This window comes from Trichechus manatus, unplaced genomic scaffold, assembly GCF_000243295.1.
Source record: "Trichechus manatus latirostris isolate Lorelei unplaced genomic scaffold, TriManLat1.0 scaffold00081, whole genome shotgun sequence".
Classification (NCBI taxonomy): Eukaryota; Metazoa; Chordata; class Mammalia; order Sirenia; family Trichechidae; genus Trichechus; species Trichechus manatus.
In genome coordinates, this window is record NW_004444017.1 from 3,403,526 (window position 1) to 3,420,422 (window position 16,897).

The 16,897-nt window shown below is 37.5% G+C and overlaps 1 protein-coding gene across 1 annotated transcript in view; it reads right to left on the reverse strand.

Annotated features, from left to right (window-relative positions):
- KDM5A (lysine demethylase 5A) overlaps window positions 1-16,897 on the reverse strand; it is a 123,230-nt gene that overhangs the window by 78,916 nt on the left and 27,417 nt on the right. Inside the window, exons 6-7 of the mRNA XM_004381196.2 lie at window positions 1,827-1,932; window positions 526-617 (exon numbers count right to left, since the gene is read on the reverse strand). Of these exons, the coding sequence (XP_004381253.1) occupies window positions 526-617; window positions 1,827-1,932 (198 nt within the window). The remainder of the gene's footprint in view (window positions 1-525; window positions 618-1,826; window positions 1,933-16,897) is intronic.

Here is a 16,897-nt window from a genome sequence, read left to right on the forward strand (position 1 = left end):
GAAGGAACCAAGCTAACAAAAATTAGTTATGGTTCAAAGTATATGACACTGTAATCAAAACAGAAACAACTTAAAATTACCCTGCCACATCCCTCACGCTATAGAACTATCCATGCCATCAGACTACCTTGTTCAGAAAGTATATCAAGTTATTAAAGACAATAAATCTAGGTTACTAGAAAACCAATTTATATAAATAAAATATACCACATCAACCTTCCTATATACAAATACTATTTGGTTGAGAATGAAAACTAAGCACTATTTATTAATACTACTGGAAGATTTACACAGATTCATATTCATTCTCTCACTTAGTTATCCTAAAAGGCATATTCCTTAGGGGAACAGTCTATTTATATGGGACAAAGCAAGGTTAACATTACGTAAGTCAAACCTGCCACTTTAAATTCATCATCAAGGTTTCTAATCAAATAAGGTAACTAGATGGCATACCAAGATAAAAAGTACAAAACTAAAATTTAAAAAAATCCTTTCCCTCCTGACACATCCCAAAACACTTACAAAGTTAACAGAGAGAGTTCCTTTCCGTTGCCTCATTTGCATGTTAAATGCGTCTGACCTGTTGGTAACTTTTCGTCTTCGGGAGACCTCATCTTGAAATAAAAAGTTATATAATAATAGTAAAAACTCATGTTGAGATCTTACTATGGACCAGACACTATTTAAAATTATTTAAATTAATTAAAATCTCACAACACTACAAGGTAGATATACTATTATTGGCCATTTTAAGATAAAAAAATCTGAGGTATAGAGAAGTGAGATATCTTGCCCAAAATCAGACAGCCAGTCCAAGGCAGATTTGGGATTCCAATCTAGGCAATCCAGCTCCAGAAAGCTTAACCACTAGTGCTATACTTCCTGTATGTAGTACCTATCAGGAATTAATATAAGACTAAAGTTTTAAAATCATTACCAGCTAGTACAATAATTGTAAGAATGAAAAAGACAAGTCAAAGTGCTTAGTTTTGAAACGGTCATAACAAGCACTATAACGTATTTAAGTCCTATCACACTGAGTGTTTTGAAAGCAATAAAACAATATTACCTGACCCTCTAAAGTTCAGTCCACAATCTGAATGACTTAACCACTTATTTCAAAAAATTCATATTAATATGATTTATGATTACAACACTTCACTAGGTTTTAATAAATCTAGTCAAAACATGTCCAATCTAATCTTTGTTAAACTGAGTTTTAAAACTGACATGTTACACAGAGAATAGGAGAACTTGATCTTGGCACTTAATAATTTTTACTCACAAAAAAATTTAAAACATGTAAACCTGAGAGTACTATGCTTTCCTCAAACACAGTTTATTTAAATGAAGTGTCACAATATATCAAGGGCAATTACAGAAAAATATCAAAATTATGGTTGGAACTTAAAAGTTGTAACTCTTCCCAGTATATTTCAAAACTAAAGGGCAGAGAATTCTCTATTTCCCTTTGAATTTAAAAGTTATAAGCGTCAGATCACTAGGTGAGAAGCACGAATCTCAGCCCTCTCTCATAAACTAGCCTTTAGAAACTGCAATAAATTTCCATGTCACATATCAGACATGGAGAACAGAAATTTCTCTTCCAAAAATAAATCATAAAAATTCAACATAATATGGCTCCACACACTATACATTTAAGATTATAAACCATAAAAAAGGTGATTTGCCTAGGTATCATGCTGTAAAATTTACAATTTTAAGAAATTTCCAAGGTAGACTACAATTTGAATATCATTTAAATCTTGTTATAACCATGTTGTTGTACGTTATTTCTTCTCATGACCAAATAAAGATTTTACCTTCTTTATCTTTTGCTCCCATTGCCAGGCCCACAACCTTGGGTCCAGCACCAAAAATCTGAAGTTTCTTCAGTTCCGTGTTTCTATTCACTTCTCCAGGTTCTGACTAAAAAATAAAAAACAAAACTCACATTAGCATAATTATCCTGATTACTGAACTTATTTTCTTGCCCAAGAAAAGTTTCAGAGTCCTCTTCAAAATGAAGAAAACAATCATTTGACTTCCTCTTTCCAAATCAAACTCATTGCTTTATTACAATAATTAAACACAGTTACTAAAGCACCATGGAACACCTAGATCCCTTTTCACAAAAGAAAATCTTTCATAAATATGTAGTTGCTTCTTAGATTATGTCTAAAGAGACACCATTGGTTATTACTTAACAGAAATCCCTACTTCTAACTTGCTAATGAACACCCATCTTTGATTAGAGAACAATTATGCCCATCCAAGATGATGAATCATGACTGTCTTAAGCCAATCATGCCAATCTCATTTCTCTCTGTTGTGATAATCTGGCTAGGGAGGGAATGTGGTCCAGTTCTAGTCAACGAAACAGAAGGGGAAGTCTCTGGGAAAGATTTTCATCTTCTAATAAAAGATAATGCTTATTAAAGAGTAAGCACAAGCCCTTTTGCCCCAACTCCCTTCCTTCATGCTAGAGGACTCTGTCTGGTGAAAACATGGTGCTTGACTCTGCAACAACCACAGTGCAATTAGGAAGAGATGTATCACCAAGACAACGGAGAAAGCAAGGCAGAAAGATGGAAAGCACCTGGATCTTTGATGGCAATGTGAAGATGCTCTAACAACCTTAGACAACTTACCTCTGAAAATCTTATGTGAAAAATATGTCCTTATGTGAAAAATGTATCCTTAATGTTTAAGCTACTGTCATTTGGCATTCTATTACTTGAAGATGAGAGCATCACAACGAGCACAGGTGTTAAATCTTGAATTTAGATGGACCATAATCTCTGTATGCAGACTAACAGCCAAAATTTATTTGAAATGTTCTAAGTCAATAAGAATAAAAATAAACTAGGATAAAATACAGAATTTATAGTAGTCTATGACTATGTGACAGCTGACATATGCAATCTGGACTAATAAAGATCATGTAAGAACCAAACTAACTAAAAAGGCCTTTCAAATTTATTTTTAAGCTCTAACAGACTGACCTGCTTATACTAACCAACCTCTAGAATAAGTCCAACAAGAAACAAAACACTGCACATTCTTTTGCAGGAGAAAAGACCTGGTGATCTATTCCTGTAAAGATTACAGCCTAGGAAACCCTATGGAGCAATTCTGCTCTGACACATGGGGTCGCTATGAGTTGGAATCGACTTGACGGCACCTAACAGCAACACATTCTTCACCACTATTGAAGTACACAATAATAAAAGCTAACATATACAAAGTACAGGCAGTCCCCAAATTACGAACTTTCTCTTATTTGCCCTATAATGCTATGTAAATTTGCCCTCACTTTGAAAAGAATGAACCAATTCCTACTCAAAACAAATCCCCTTCACTTGCTGCACATGCAGCTTTTAAATAATTAAAAACGCTTCAAGCGTTTTCTTGCACTAAACCAAAAAAAAAAAAAACCAAACTCGCTACCACTGAGTCGATTCTGACTCACAGTGACCTTATAGGCCAGAGAAGAACTGCCCCATAGGGGTTCCAAGGCTATTATCTTACTCGAGCTGACTGCCACATCTTTCTCCCATGGAAGAGCTGGTGGATTTGAACCATCGACTTTTTGGTTAGGGGCCAAGCACTTAACCACTGCACTACCAGGGCACCTTCCTGCGCTAAAGTAAGGCTAAATAAGAACCATATGCACCTATTTTGACTTATCTACAAATCTGACTTAAAGACACAATGAGAAATGGATCTTGTTTGTAACCTGGGACTGCCTGTATGTAGTATGTGTCTTATCTAAATGTTTTAATCAATTAATCTTTACAATAACCTTTTGAAACAGGCAATAAAGTTCCTAAAAGTAGAAATAATAAAACAACATTCTCCGATCTTAATGGAATAAAACTAGAAATAACAAAATGAAAAATCAAAAAGACCCTTCCACCTGGAAATTTTTACCTCTCTATTAAAAAATAAAACTATACTGAGGACCATGGTTTTGGGGGACATCTAGGTCGATTAGCATAACAAAGTTTATTAAGAAAATGTTCTGCATCCCACTTTGCGGAGTGGCATCTGGGGTCTTAAAAGCTTGCAAGCGGCCATCTAAGATTGGTCCCAACCCACCTGGAGCAAAAGAGAATGAAGAACACCAAAAACACAAGGAAAATATTAGCCCAAGAGACAGAAAGGGCCACATGAACCAGAGATTTCATCAACCTGAGACCAGAAGAACTAGATGGTACCTGGCTACCACCAATGACCACTGTGACAGGGAACACAACAGAGAGTCCCTGACGGAGCAGGAGAAAACTAGGGTGCAGAACTCAAACTCTAGTAAAAACACCAGACTTAACGGTCTGATTGAGACTAGAGGAAAATGGCCCTGGGTCTCTCTGTTAACCCAGAACCAAAATCATTCCTGAAGCCAACTCTTCAGACAAAGATTAAACTGGACTATAAAACATAAAATAATACTTGTGAAGAGTGTGCTTCTTAGTTCGAGTAAGATACACAAGACTAAATGAGCAACTCCTGTCAGGAGGCTGGATGAGAAGGCAGAAAGGGACAGGAGCTGGCTGAATGGACACGGGAAACCAGGGGTAGAAAGGGGGAACGTGCTGTAACATTACAGGGATTGCAAGTAGGGTCACATAACAATATGTGTATAAATTCTTATAAGAGAAATTAACTTGAGCTGTAAACTTTCACCTAAAGCACAAAATAAATTTAAAAAAAGCTTTACTAAACAAAAAAAATTATAGCTATACTCACCACAATTAAAAAATAAACAAACAAGAAGGAAATAATAATAATAAAAGACTATACATAGAAATCCCTGGAACAATTAAAGCAGTGATCACAGGAAAACTTACACAGTTGTTAAGTACAGCAATAAAAACAAAAGAAGGAAAATAAATGAATTAAATTCCCAACACAAAACACTAGGGAAAGAACTACAACATAAACCAAAAGAACGGACAAGGAAGAAAAGAATAAAGATAAAAGCAGAAAACAGAAAAACAAGAAAACTAGGAAATCAAAATGCCAGTTTTTAAGGGAAAATAAACAAATAAACAAAATATACAAAAAGCTGCCACCTAATCTAATCAAGGGGAAAAAGAAAGCACAAACGTTTAAAGAGAGAACTGATAAATAGAAAATAACCACTGAAACAGGAAATTTTAAAAAATTATAAGTCTATTTTGTACAAATTATGCAAATAAATCTGAAAATCTAATTAAAATGGATAATTTCCTAAGAAAATATAATTTATAAAAATGACTTCAGGAAAAACAGAACACTTAAACGGACCAATTTAGTTAAAAGAAACAGATAATTATCAAAGTAGGTCAGGTGGTTCCACAGAAGAATTCTACCAAATCACCATAAAAAATAATCTCAGACTTCCGGGCAACCTGGTGCTACAGTCAGAAGCACCACGCCGTCCCTCCACAGCAAAGATCAGAAAAACTAAGTCAGAGTCACATATCAATCCTGAAAACCTAAGCATCAAATGAAGAGATAAAGAACTCAGCCAAGCACCGAATGGAATAAGAAACTGATCGAGAACAGAGAGCAAGGAGAGATACATGCAGAGGTCCCCTATCAGCTACCACAGCATGGATCTGCCATATCGGACTCCTAACGGAGATCAGCGAACAGGGGGTATGAGAATGCAGCTTCATGGAGCTTCCAGCAAAAGACAGAACTGGTAACCAGCGATATAGGCTTTCCCACCCCCCCACCCTTCTTCATTCCCACTCAGCCTCCTCTGCTTCCTGCAGACACAGTCTCTTGGACAGGAAGCACCCCGGTGTCGCTTGGATTCCACCCGCCCACACTGGCTGGCTCCCTGAGTACCTTTTGTGGGCTGCTGGTGTTGCTTTTTTTCTGCTTCTTTAGATTTCTTCCTTACCTCTCACCAACCCCCCTTTCCCTCAAATACCTGCCTCCGTGTGCCATCTTTGCTTCTTCCTGAAAGGCTACGAAACACCGCTCTACCGTGAAACTGCTTCCCAGCCTGGGCCACCAGGCTGGGGGGACCCCCAGGGCTTTTTTGTTTGTTTGCTCTGATTTGTTCTGTTCTGATTTGTTTGTTTTCTTTTTATTTTCTCAGCTTGGGAGCCCCTTCTAGCTGGGCAGTACCACACAGCCTGGAAACTACTCCCTTACTCTGTGCAGACATATAGGGACATCCCTGAGGGCACTTCTTTTTACTTGATTTTTTTGTTTGTTTTGTTTTCTTCTCTTTCTTACTTCCTTTTTGTCTTTCTTCATTTCCAGTTTCTCGATTTATTCATTTTTTTCTTTTCCACTTTTTCTTTTTTTATTCATTTTTGTTTTTCCTCATTTCTCTGTCTCTCATATCTCCACTGCAATAGCAAGCTCCCTTAGCACTCTTTTTTCGTTTGTGTGTATGTTTTTGGCTCCTGTTTTTCTCTCCTCTCTCTCCTCTATCCCATACCCATCCTAGCTCCACACATCACAATCTACCCCTCCTTCCTGCCTACCTGCACCATGCGCTGAACATTACACTCCCAAGCAGCACAGGCACGGCCTAATGGAACCTGCCCTGCACTGATTCCCAGTCCACACTGTCAGCAGTGGTACGTGCCACAAAAACCCCATCCCAGCAACTCCCCTTCAGCTGGACCTGCCCTGCTGTACCATACCTGAGTGACTGGCCCTGTCCATTGGAGAAGGAGGTGAAAAGTATCGTGCCCACAGACAAGCAAACAACAAAGAATGCACAACCCGCCTGGTCAGAAATAACCAAATAAAACAAGAAAGCAGGACGAAACAAACAAATCTACAATCAATAAACGAGGAAAATAACCACTGAATGCCCCGAAGACAACAGACAATATCAAAACATTTACAAAAACAGGACAGGATGGTTCCAGTAGATGTCCAAAATAAAACACCAGATGACCTTCCAGTAGAAGAAAAGGCACTAGACCTAAATGATAGGGAATTCAAATCCCTAATAATTCAGAATTCACCAAGAGTTTAAGCAAAAAGCAGATAAAAATGAGGAAAAAATAGACAAATTCATGGAAAATACAGACAAAAAAATGGAAGAATTCAAGAAAATAATACAGGAAAAAAATGCTAAAATAAATTCACAACCAGAAACCATACAAAAACAACAATTAGAAATCCAAAAGATAAACAACAAGATTTCAGAAATGGACAGTGTCACAGAAGAGCTGAGGAGCAGGTTTGAAACGATGGAAGATAGATCAGCAAACTTGAAAACAAACACCTGGATACAACTCTGTCTGAGGAAAAATCAGAAAAAAGAACAAAGAAAAATGAAGAAACCCTAAGAATTAGGTGGGATACAATCAAAAGCAAAAATCTGCAAGTGATCGGAGTCCCAGAACAGGGGAGAAAACAGAAAACACAGAGAGGATCACTGAAGAACTTCTGACAGAAAACTTCCCCAATATCATGACAGATGAAAAGCTGGCCATCCAAGAAGCTCAATGAACCCCAAATAGGACAGACCCCAAAAGAAAATCACCAGGGCATATCATAATCACACTCACTAAAACCAAAGACAAAGAACCCTGAGAGCAGCTTGAGAAAAACAAAAAGCCACATACAAAGGAGAAACAATAAGACTAAGCTCGGATTATCTAACAGAAACCATGCAGGCAAGAAGGCAATGGGATGACATATATAAAACCTTGAAAGAAAAAAATTGCCAGCCAAGAGTAATATATCCTGCAAAACTCTCATTCAAACATGATGGGGAAATTAGGCCATTTCCAGATAAACAGAAATTAAGAGACTACGTAAAAACCAAACCAAACTTACAAGACTTATTAAAGGGAGTCCTTTGATCTGAGAACAAACAACATCAGACCACAGGCTGAATATAGGACACAGGATTGCACTAGCCAGATACCAACCTAGGAAATGAACTCTTAAGGACTATGCAAAACCAAAACAATTACAACAGGGAACCAGAGTGGTTAATCTGTAAATGACAACAGCATCAGAACAGTAAAAGAGGGAATAAATGGTGTAGGTATAGAACCTTTTAATGGACAAGAAGGCAAGGCGATACCAAGTAATAATAGACTGGTTCAAATCTAGGAAGATAAGGGTAAATTCCAAGGTAACCACAAAGAAAGTTAACAAACCGACTCATCAAAAGAAAAAAGAAAAAAATAATGTCTCAGTAAAAATAAAACCTACAAAAACAGAAGAAATGAAAACAAAATCCACAAAACAAAAGGAACTCAGCACAGAAGCGTAAGAGAAACAAAGAAAACAACAGCATCACAAAAAAAGGCACTACAAAATGCAATCCCACTCTTAGGAATATATCCTAGAAAAATAAGAGCCGTCACATGAATAGACATATATACACCCATATTCACTGCAGCACTGTTCACAATAGCAAAAAGATGGAAACAACTTAGATGCCCATCAACACATGAATGGATAAACAAACTATGGTACATACACACAATAGAGTATTATACAAAGATAAAGAACAATGATGACTCTGTGCAGCATCTCATAACATGGATGAAACTGGAGGACATTATGCTGAGTGAAATAAGTCAATCACAAAAGAACAAATATTGTCTGAGACCTCTACTGTAAAAACTCATGTAAAAGTTTACACACAAAAGAAACAATCTTTGTTGGTTATGAGGGATGGGAGGGGTTGGGGGGAACTAGATAGACAACAGGTAAGCGGTAACTTTGGTGAAGGGTAAGACAGTACACAATACTGGGGAAGCCAGCACAACTTGTACAAGGAAAGGTCACGGAAGCTCCATAGACACTTCCAAACTCCCTGAGGGAATGAATTGCTGGGTTGAGGGCTGTGGGGACCATGGTCTCAGGGAACATCTAGCTCAACTGGCATGACACAGTTTATAAAGAAAACGTTCTACATTCTACCTTGTTGAGTAGCATCTGGGGTCTTAAAAGCCTGTGAGCAGCCATCTAAGATACTCCAATGGTCTCAACCCTTTGGAGCAAGGGAGAATGAAGAGAACAAGATACAAGGAAAAGGTTAGTCCAAAGGACTAACAGACCACAGCTACCATGGCCTCCACCAGACTGAGTCCAGTACAGCTAGATGGTGCCCGGCTACCACCAATGACTGCTCTGCCTGGGATCACAATAGAGGGTCCTGGACAGAGCTGGAAAAGGATATAGAACAAAATTCTAACTCACAAAAAAAAGACCAGATTTACTGGCCTGACAGACTGGAGAAACCTCAAGAGTATGGCTCCCAGATACCCTTTCAGCTCAGTGGTGAAGTCACTGTTCAGCCAGGGATTGGACAGCCTCATAAAAGAAAACAGGACTAATGAGGCACAGCAGTCCAGGACAAGGACTAGAAGGCAGGAGGGGACAGGAAAGCTGGTGATAAGGAACCCAAGGTTGAGAAGTGACAGTGTTGACATGTCATGGGGTTGTTAACCATTGTCATAGGGTAATATGCACTAACTGTTTAATGAGAAACTATTTGTTCTGCAGACCTTCACCTAAGGTACAAAAAAAAAAAAAGAATTATCTATGTGAGATCAAACTGACAACAGCAACTCTAAAGGTTTAATGGGAAGCCTAGAGGGCAGTGAGCTGAACATAACAGTGATGGAATAATTTGGAAAAGGATAGTGAGAATAGCAGCAGAACGGGAAGAACGTAATCAATGTCACTGAATTGTACATGTAGAAATTTCTGAAATGGTGTAACTTTGGCTATATATATTTTCACCAAAAAAAAGGCCCTCCAAGAGCGTGAAGGGAGACTGTTGACATGTCATGGGGTTGTTAATCAATGTCATAAAATAATACGTGTACTGACTGTCTAATGAGAAACTATTCTGTAAACCTTCATCTAAAGTACAATTAAAAAAAAAAGATAATCTCAATGCTACATAAATTATTATGAATCAGAGAAAAAAGTGAGAAACTTACAAATTCTTTTTATAAAGCAAGAATAACATTGATTCTTACAACCTTATAAACAGAGCACACGCACACATACACACACACAAATATCCCTCAATCTCATATATTGATTTAACGCAAAAATTCTACGTAGTAGAGAATAAAATCTAAAAGTACATTAAAAACAAAGTAAGACTTACTCTGGAAATGTAATGATATTGACATTTCGATATCAGGAAATCTATTAAAATAATTTATCATTTTAATTGATCTAAGAAAAATCACTATTATCTTCATGGATGAAGAAAAGGTCTTTAACAAAATTCAACACCCATTCCTGATGAAAAATCAAACAGGAACTGGAGTCTTACTTAATATGATAAAATACATATAAACCTGAATCCTAAAGCTAACATCTTACTTAATGGAGAAACATTAAAGGCATTCCCGGTAAGGTCAGAAATAAGACAAGGAAATGCACTTCTCCACTTCTATTTAAAATTGGTGGAAGTATTAGTCAATGCAATTACGACAAAAAAAGAAGTGAAAGTATTTCTATTTGCAGATTAGCTGACTATATCTGGAAAACTCAAGAGAATCCATGATAACACTTTTGCTCTTTCAAAAGCAAAAGAGAATTCCATAAGATAGCTAGGATATAAAACTGACATATAAAAATCAGTAGCTTTCAGTCTGCAGTCTAGTTGAAAGTATTGTATCAATGTCACTTTCCTGATTTTGTTAATATATGACAGTTATATGAAGTACTATCATTGGGGGAAGGTGGATGAAGGGTACACGAGAACTCACCGTACTGTTTTTACTACTTCTTGTGAATCTGAAATTATTTCATTGACTAATTTTTTAGAAAATCAATAGCATTTGTATGTACACAAAGAGTAACCAACTTGAAAACATGAAGGAAGGAAAATAAACCCAGGTACAATAACCAAAACAATAAAAACTTAAGTAAAAATGTAAAAAGAAATGCGTAAGACCTATATGAAGAAAACTCTAAAATGCTCCTGAAAGACACAAAAGTAGACTTGAACAAATGGAAAGACATCTCCTCCATTTTAGGACAATTCATATCATAAAAATGTTAATTATCCCCAAATTATAAATTCAATACAATCTCAATAAAAAATATTTATTTCTGTAGCTAGGCAAATTGATTATAAAGGTCATATAGAAAAATAAACATTCAAGAATAGCTAAGAAACATTTAATGAAAAAAATAAAGCAATGGAGTGAGACGAGCCCTACCAGTATTTAAAACATATTACAAAGTCTTTATAATTAAAACATAAAATAGTAATGGTATTAGAGAGTGAACAGAGATGCAGAACCGGGAATAGAAGAGAAAGGACAGAAATAGACCTAAGTACTCAAGGAAATTTAGTATACAATTAAGAGGGCAACTGAAATAAATAAAAGGAATTTTTAAAAAAATAAATGAGAGGTGAGGCCAAGACGGTGGAGTAGTCAGACGCTTCCTGTGGTCCCTCTTACAACAAAGACCCGAAAAAACAAGTAAATAGATCATATATGACAATCTATGAGCCCTGAACATCAAAGACAAAGTTGAGGAATCAGATTGAACAGCAGGGGGAGGGAAAGACGGTTCAGAAGCAGCAAGGATTGCCAGACCTAACCTCGCCAGCACCAGCACCCTGCAGGATGGATCAGCTGGCCTGCGGTGAGGTAGGCAGTGGTGCTAGGGATGGGTTTTCCACATTAGGAGAGAACGAGCGGCAGAGAGTCTGGTCAAGCCTCCAGACCAGTGAGAAGTGGTGCTCAATCGACGAAAGAAAAGTACATGCATCTAAGTCACCGTGCGGATCAAAAAAACTTGCCCTTTGGGGAGTACCTCTCTCCCATTTACCTGCACCCTCCCCACTCTGCTCTGGTCCTGGTATGGCTTCAGTGATTGCTGCGCCCACTGGGCCACAAGTAGGACCCATCACATGCCCTGAGCCATTCTCCTGGCTTTGGGGAGGGAACAAATTAACAAACAGGAAAAAATAATCTGCCAGTTCCACCAAGCCAGGAACTCAGGGCAGGCACAGCCTCTTTGCCTAGGCACAGGCATAAGCGGTCCACAGACTCTGAATGCCTTTCACCCCTGCATAGACATGTGTGGGCCCATTTCAACAGCGTAGGCCCTCATTAGCACAGTACAAAAGAGTATGTATCTGAAGCCTATTTTCACCTGTATCAGCTATGAGGAGGAGTGGTAGATTCATGACATTTGACACTGCCCTGCCCATTAAGAAGAGTCCTCACCTATCCACATCAGGGGCCTGAGGACCAGTGGTTCCACCCATGCCACCTAGCCAGCCACAATAGGGGTCCAAGAATAAGTCGTACCTCCCAATCCTTACAGCCAAGAGCACTGGGTGCCCATAGTCCGGCTGCAAAACCCACTTACCTACGTGCTCTAGGTAAGACGGACACGTCTTCCACCCAGACACTCAGGGGCAGCCATCAGCCCCTGCCTTATCCAGTACATGACGCCCTACTGCAATCAGATACCTGTGCCTACTCCAATGCCCCCAGCCCATTTAGGACTGTTGGTGACAGCCTGCATCACGCACTCAGTGACCAAAAACCTAGACAACTGAGCTGAATCCACACAAAAAAAGTAAACTGATTTCTGGGCTCACATACCTAGTAACAGCTCTAACCACCTGGTGATAGGACGTGAGCGCATCAGACACCAATAATTAAACTAGCTCACGTAATCAGCCTATTTGGGCATATCAAAACACAACAAAACAAGAAGCTACGACACAGTAAGCAAATGTAAAATAAATACATATACTTTTTCGATTGCTCAGAGACAACAGTCAATCTCAAATCACATAAAGAGGCAAGCTATGATGGCTTCAGCAAGCTATCAGAACAAAGAATCAAGAAACCTTCCGCAGGAAGAGAACTTCTTGGAATTACCAGTAGAATTCAAAGATTAACATACAGAGCTCTTCAAGAGATCAGGAAGGAGATCAGGCAAAACACAGAACAAGCCAAGGAACACACAGACAAAGCAACAGAGGAACTCAAGAAGGCTATACAAGAGCATGAAAAATTTAACAGGCTGCAAGAATCCATAGAGAGACAGCAAACAGAAATCCAAAACATTAACAATAAAATTTCAGAATTAGACAACTCAGTGGAAAGTCACAGAAGCAGAATTAAGGCAACAGAAGTCAGAATTAGTTAGACTGAAGATAAAACACTTGACATGAACTTATTTGAGGAAAAATCAGAGAAAAGAATTTTTTTTAAATGAAGAAACTCTAAAAGAATTATATGGGACTCTATCAAGAGGAATAACCTACAAGTGACTGGAGTACCAAAACGGGGTGGGGATAGCAAAAAATACAGACAGAATTGTTGAAGATCTTTAGGAAGAAACTTCCCTGATATTGTGAAAAATGAGAAGTTATCTATCCAAGAAGTACATCAAACGACACATTAAGGTAGACTCCAAAAGAAAGTCACCGAGACATATTATAATCAAATTTGCCAAAACAAAGACAAAGAGAATTTTAAGAGTGGCTAGGGATAAACAAAAAGTCATCTACGAAAGAGAGTCAATAAGAATAAGCTCGGACTACTCAGCAGAAACCATGCAGGCAAGAAGGCAATGGGATGACATATATACAGCCCTGAAGGAAAAAAACTGCCAGCCAAGAATTATATATCCAGTAAAACTGTCTCTCAAATATGATGGCGAAATTAGGGAATTTCCAGATAAACAGAAGTTTGGGGGAACTTGTAAAAGCCAAACCAAAATTACAAGAAATACTAAAGGGAGTCCTCCGGTTACAAAATCAATGACATCAAGTAACACCCAAGACTAGACCACAAGACAGAACAACCAGATATCAACCCGGCCAGGGAAGTCATAAAAATAAATCAAAGCTAAAACACTGAAAATAGCGAAACAAAGATGTCAATACGTAAAAGATGACAACAATAAAACAAAAAAGAGGAACTAAAAAATGTACTCACAGATCTTTCATACGGAGAGGAAGTCAAGGCAATATCAAGAAATAAAAGACTAGTTTAAACTTAGAGAAACACAGGTAAATATTAAGGTAATCACATAGGAAACTAACAATCCTACACATCAAAATAAAAAACAAGAAAAACGTGAAGACTCAGCAAATACAAAATCAACAACGAGAACGACAAAAAGAAAATACATGAAGGAAAACGACTCAGTACAGAAAATTAAGTGGAACAAAGAAACCATCAACAACAAACAAAAAAAGGCAACAGAATGACAGCACTGAACTCATACCTATCAATAGGTGTGTAAATGGTCTAAGTGCACGAATAAAGTGACAGAGAGTGGCAGAATAGATTAAAAAACATAATCCGTCTATATGCTGCCTACAAGAAACACACCTTAGACTTAAAGACACAAACAAACTAAAACTCAAAGGATGGAAAAAAATATATCAACCAAACAACACTCAAAAAAGAGCAGGAGTGGCAATATTAATCTCTAACAAAATAGACCTTAAAGCAAAATCCACCACAAAGAATAAGAAAGGAAACTATATAATGATTAAAGAGTCAATACACAGGGAGGACATACCTATAATAAATATTTACACACTCAACATCAGGGCTCCAAAATACATAAAACAAACTCTAACAGCATTGAAAAGAGAAATCGACAACAACACAATAATAGCCGGAGACTTCAAAATACCACTTTTGGTGAAGGACAGAACATCCAGAGAGAAGCTCAATAAAGACACGGAAGATCTAAATGCCATAACTGACCAACTTGATCTCATGGACATACACAGAAAACTCCACCCAGCAGCAGCCAAGTATACTTTTTTTACCAACACACACGGAACATTCTCCAGAATAGATCAAATTATTAGGCCACAAAGCAAGCCTCAACAGAATACAAAACATCGAAATATTACAAAGCATCTTTTCTGACCATAAAACCATAAAAATAGAAATCAATAACAGAAAAAGCAAGGAAAAAAATCAAATACATGGAAACTGAACAACACCTTGCTCAGAAACTACTGGGTTATAGAAGAAATCAAGGATGGAATAAAGAAATTCATAGACACAAATGAGAATGAAAACACATCCTACCATAACTTTTGGGACACTGCAAAAGCAGTACTCAGAAGTCAATTTATAGCAATAAATGCACATATCCAAAAAGAAGAAAGAGCCAAAATCAAAACATCAACTCTACAACTCAACCAAATAGAAAGAGAGCAGACAAAGAAACCCTCAGACACCAGAAGAATGCAAATAATAAAAATCAGAGCAGAATTAAATGAAATAGAAAAACAACTGAAAGAGTTAGTAAGACCAAAAGCTTGTTCTTTGAGAAGATCAAAATCGATAAACCTTTGGCCAAACTGACAAAAGAAAAACATGAGAGGAAGCAAATAACCTGAATAAGAAATGAGATGGGCAATATCACAACCTACCCAACTGAAATTAAAAGAATCATAAGAGAATACTATGAAAAATTGTATTCCAACAAATTTGAAAACCTAGAGGAAATGGACAAATTTCTAGAAACACACTACCTACCTAAACTAACACAAACAGAGGCAGAAAAACTAAATAAACCTATAACAAAAGAGATGGAAAAGGTAATTAAAAACTTAATTAAAAATAAAAAAAAGTCCTGGAAAGACCAAACTTACTGCCCTGACACAGACTGGAGAAATGCCAAGAGTATGGCCCCCAGACATCCTTTTAGCCCAGTAACGGAATCACTCCCAGGTTCACCCTTTAGCCAAAGATCAGACAGGTCCATAAAACAAAACAAGACTAAAGGGGCACAAAAGCCCAGGGATAAGGACTAGAAGGCAGGAGGGGACAGGAAAGCTGGTAACAGGGAACCCAAGGTCAAGAAAGGAGAGTGTTGACATGTCAAGGGGTTGTTAACCAATGTCAAAACAATACGTATGCTAAGTATTTAATGAGAAACTAGTTTGTTCTGTAAACCTTCATCTAAAGTACAATTTTTTTTTTAATTTCTTTTTTTAAATTAAAAAAAAAAAGAAAGAAAGAAATGGAAAATAACTACAGCATAAGCCCTGGCCCGGATGGCTACACTGGAGAATTCTACCAAACTTTCAGAGAAGAGTTAACACCACTACTGCTAAGGTATTTCAGAGTGCAGAAAAGGATAGAATATTCCCAAACTCATTCTATGAAGCCAGCGTTAACCCTGACACCAAAACTAGGTAAAGACATCACAAAAAAAAGAAAATTACAGACCAATATCCCTTATCAACATAGACACAAAAATCCTCAACAAATTTCTGGCCAACAGAATTCAACAACATATCAAAAAAATAATTCACCATGATCAAGTATCAGGTATGCAGGGATGGTTCAACATTACAAAAACAATCAATGTAATCCATCACATAAATAAAACAAAAGAAATACATGATCTTATCAACTGATGCAGAAAAGACATCTGACAAAGTCCAACACCCATTCATCATAAAAACTGTCAGAAAAATAGGAATAGAAGGTGTAATGGATTGAATTGTGTCCCCAAAAATATCTGTCAACTTGGGGGTCATGATTCCCAGTGCTGTATGATTGTGTACCATTTCGTAATCTGATGTGATTTCCTTATGTGTTGTAAACTCTATCACTATGATGTAATAAGACAGATTAGCGGCAGTTATGCTGATGAGGTATACAAGATTGGATAGTATCTTAAGCCAATCTCTTTTGAGATATAAAAGGCAAAAGCAAGCAGAGACACATGGGAACCTCATACCACCAAGAAAGCAGTGCCGGGACCTGCAAAGAGAAGCTCCCAGACCAAGGAAAGACTGATGCATCACAAGGACTTTTCTCCAGAGCTGACAGAGAGAGGCCTTCTCCTGGACCTGATGCCCTGAATTTGGACTTGTAGCCTACTGGACTGTGAGAAAATAAACTTCTCTTTGTTAAAGCCATCCACTTGTGGT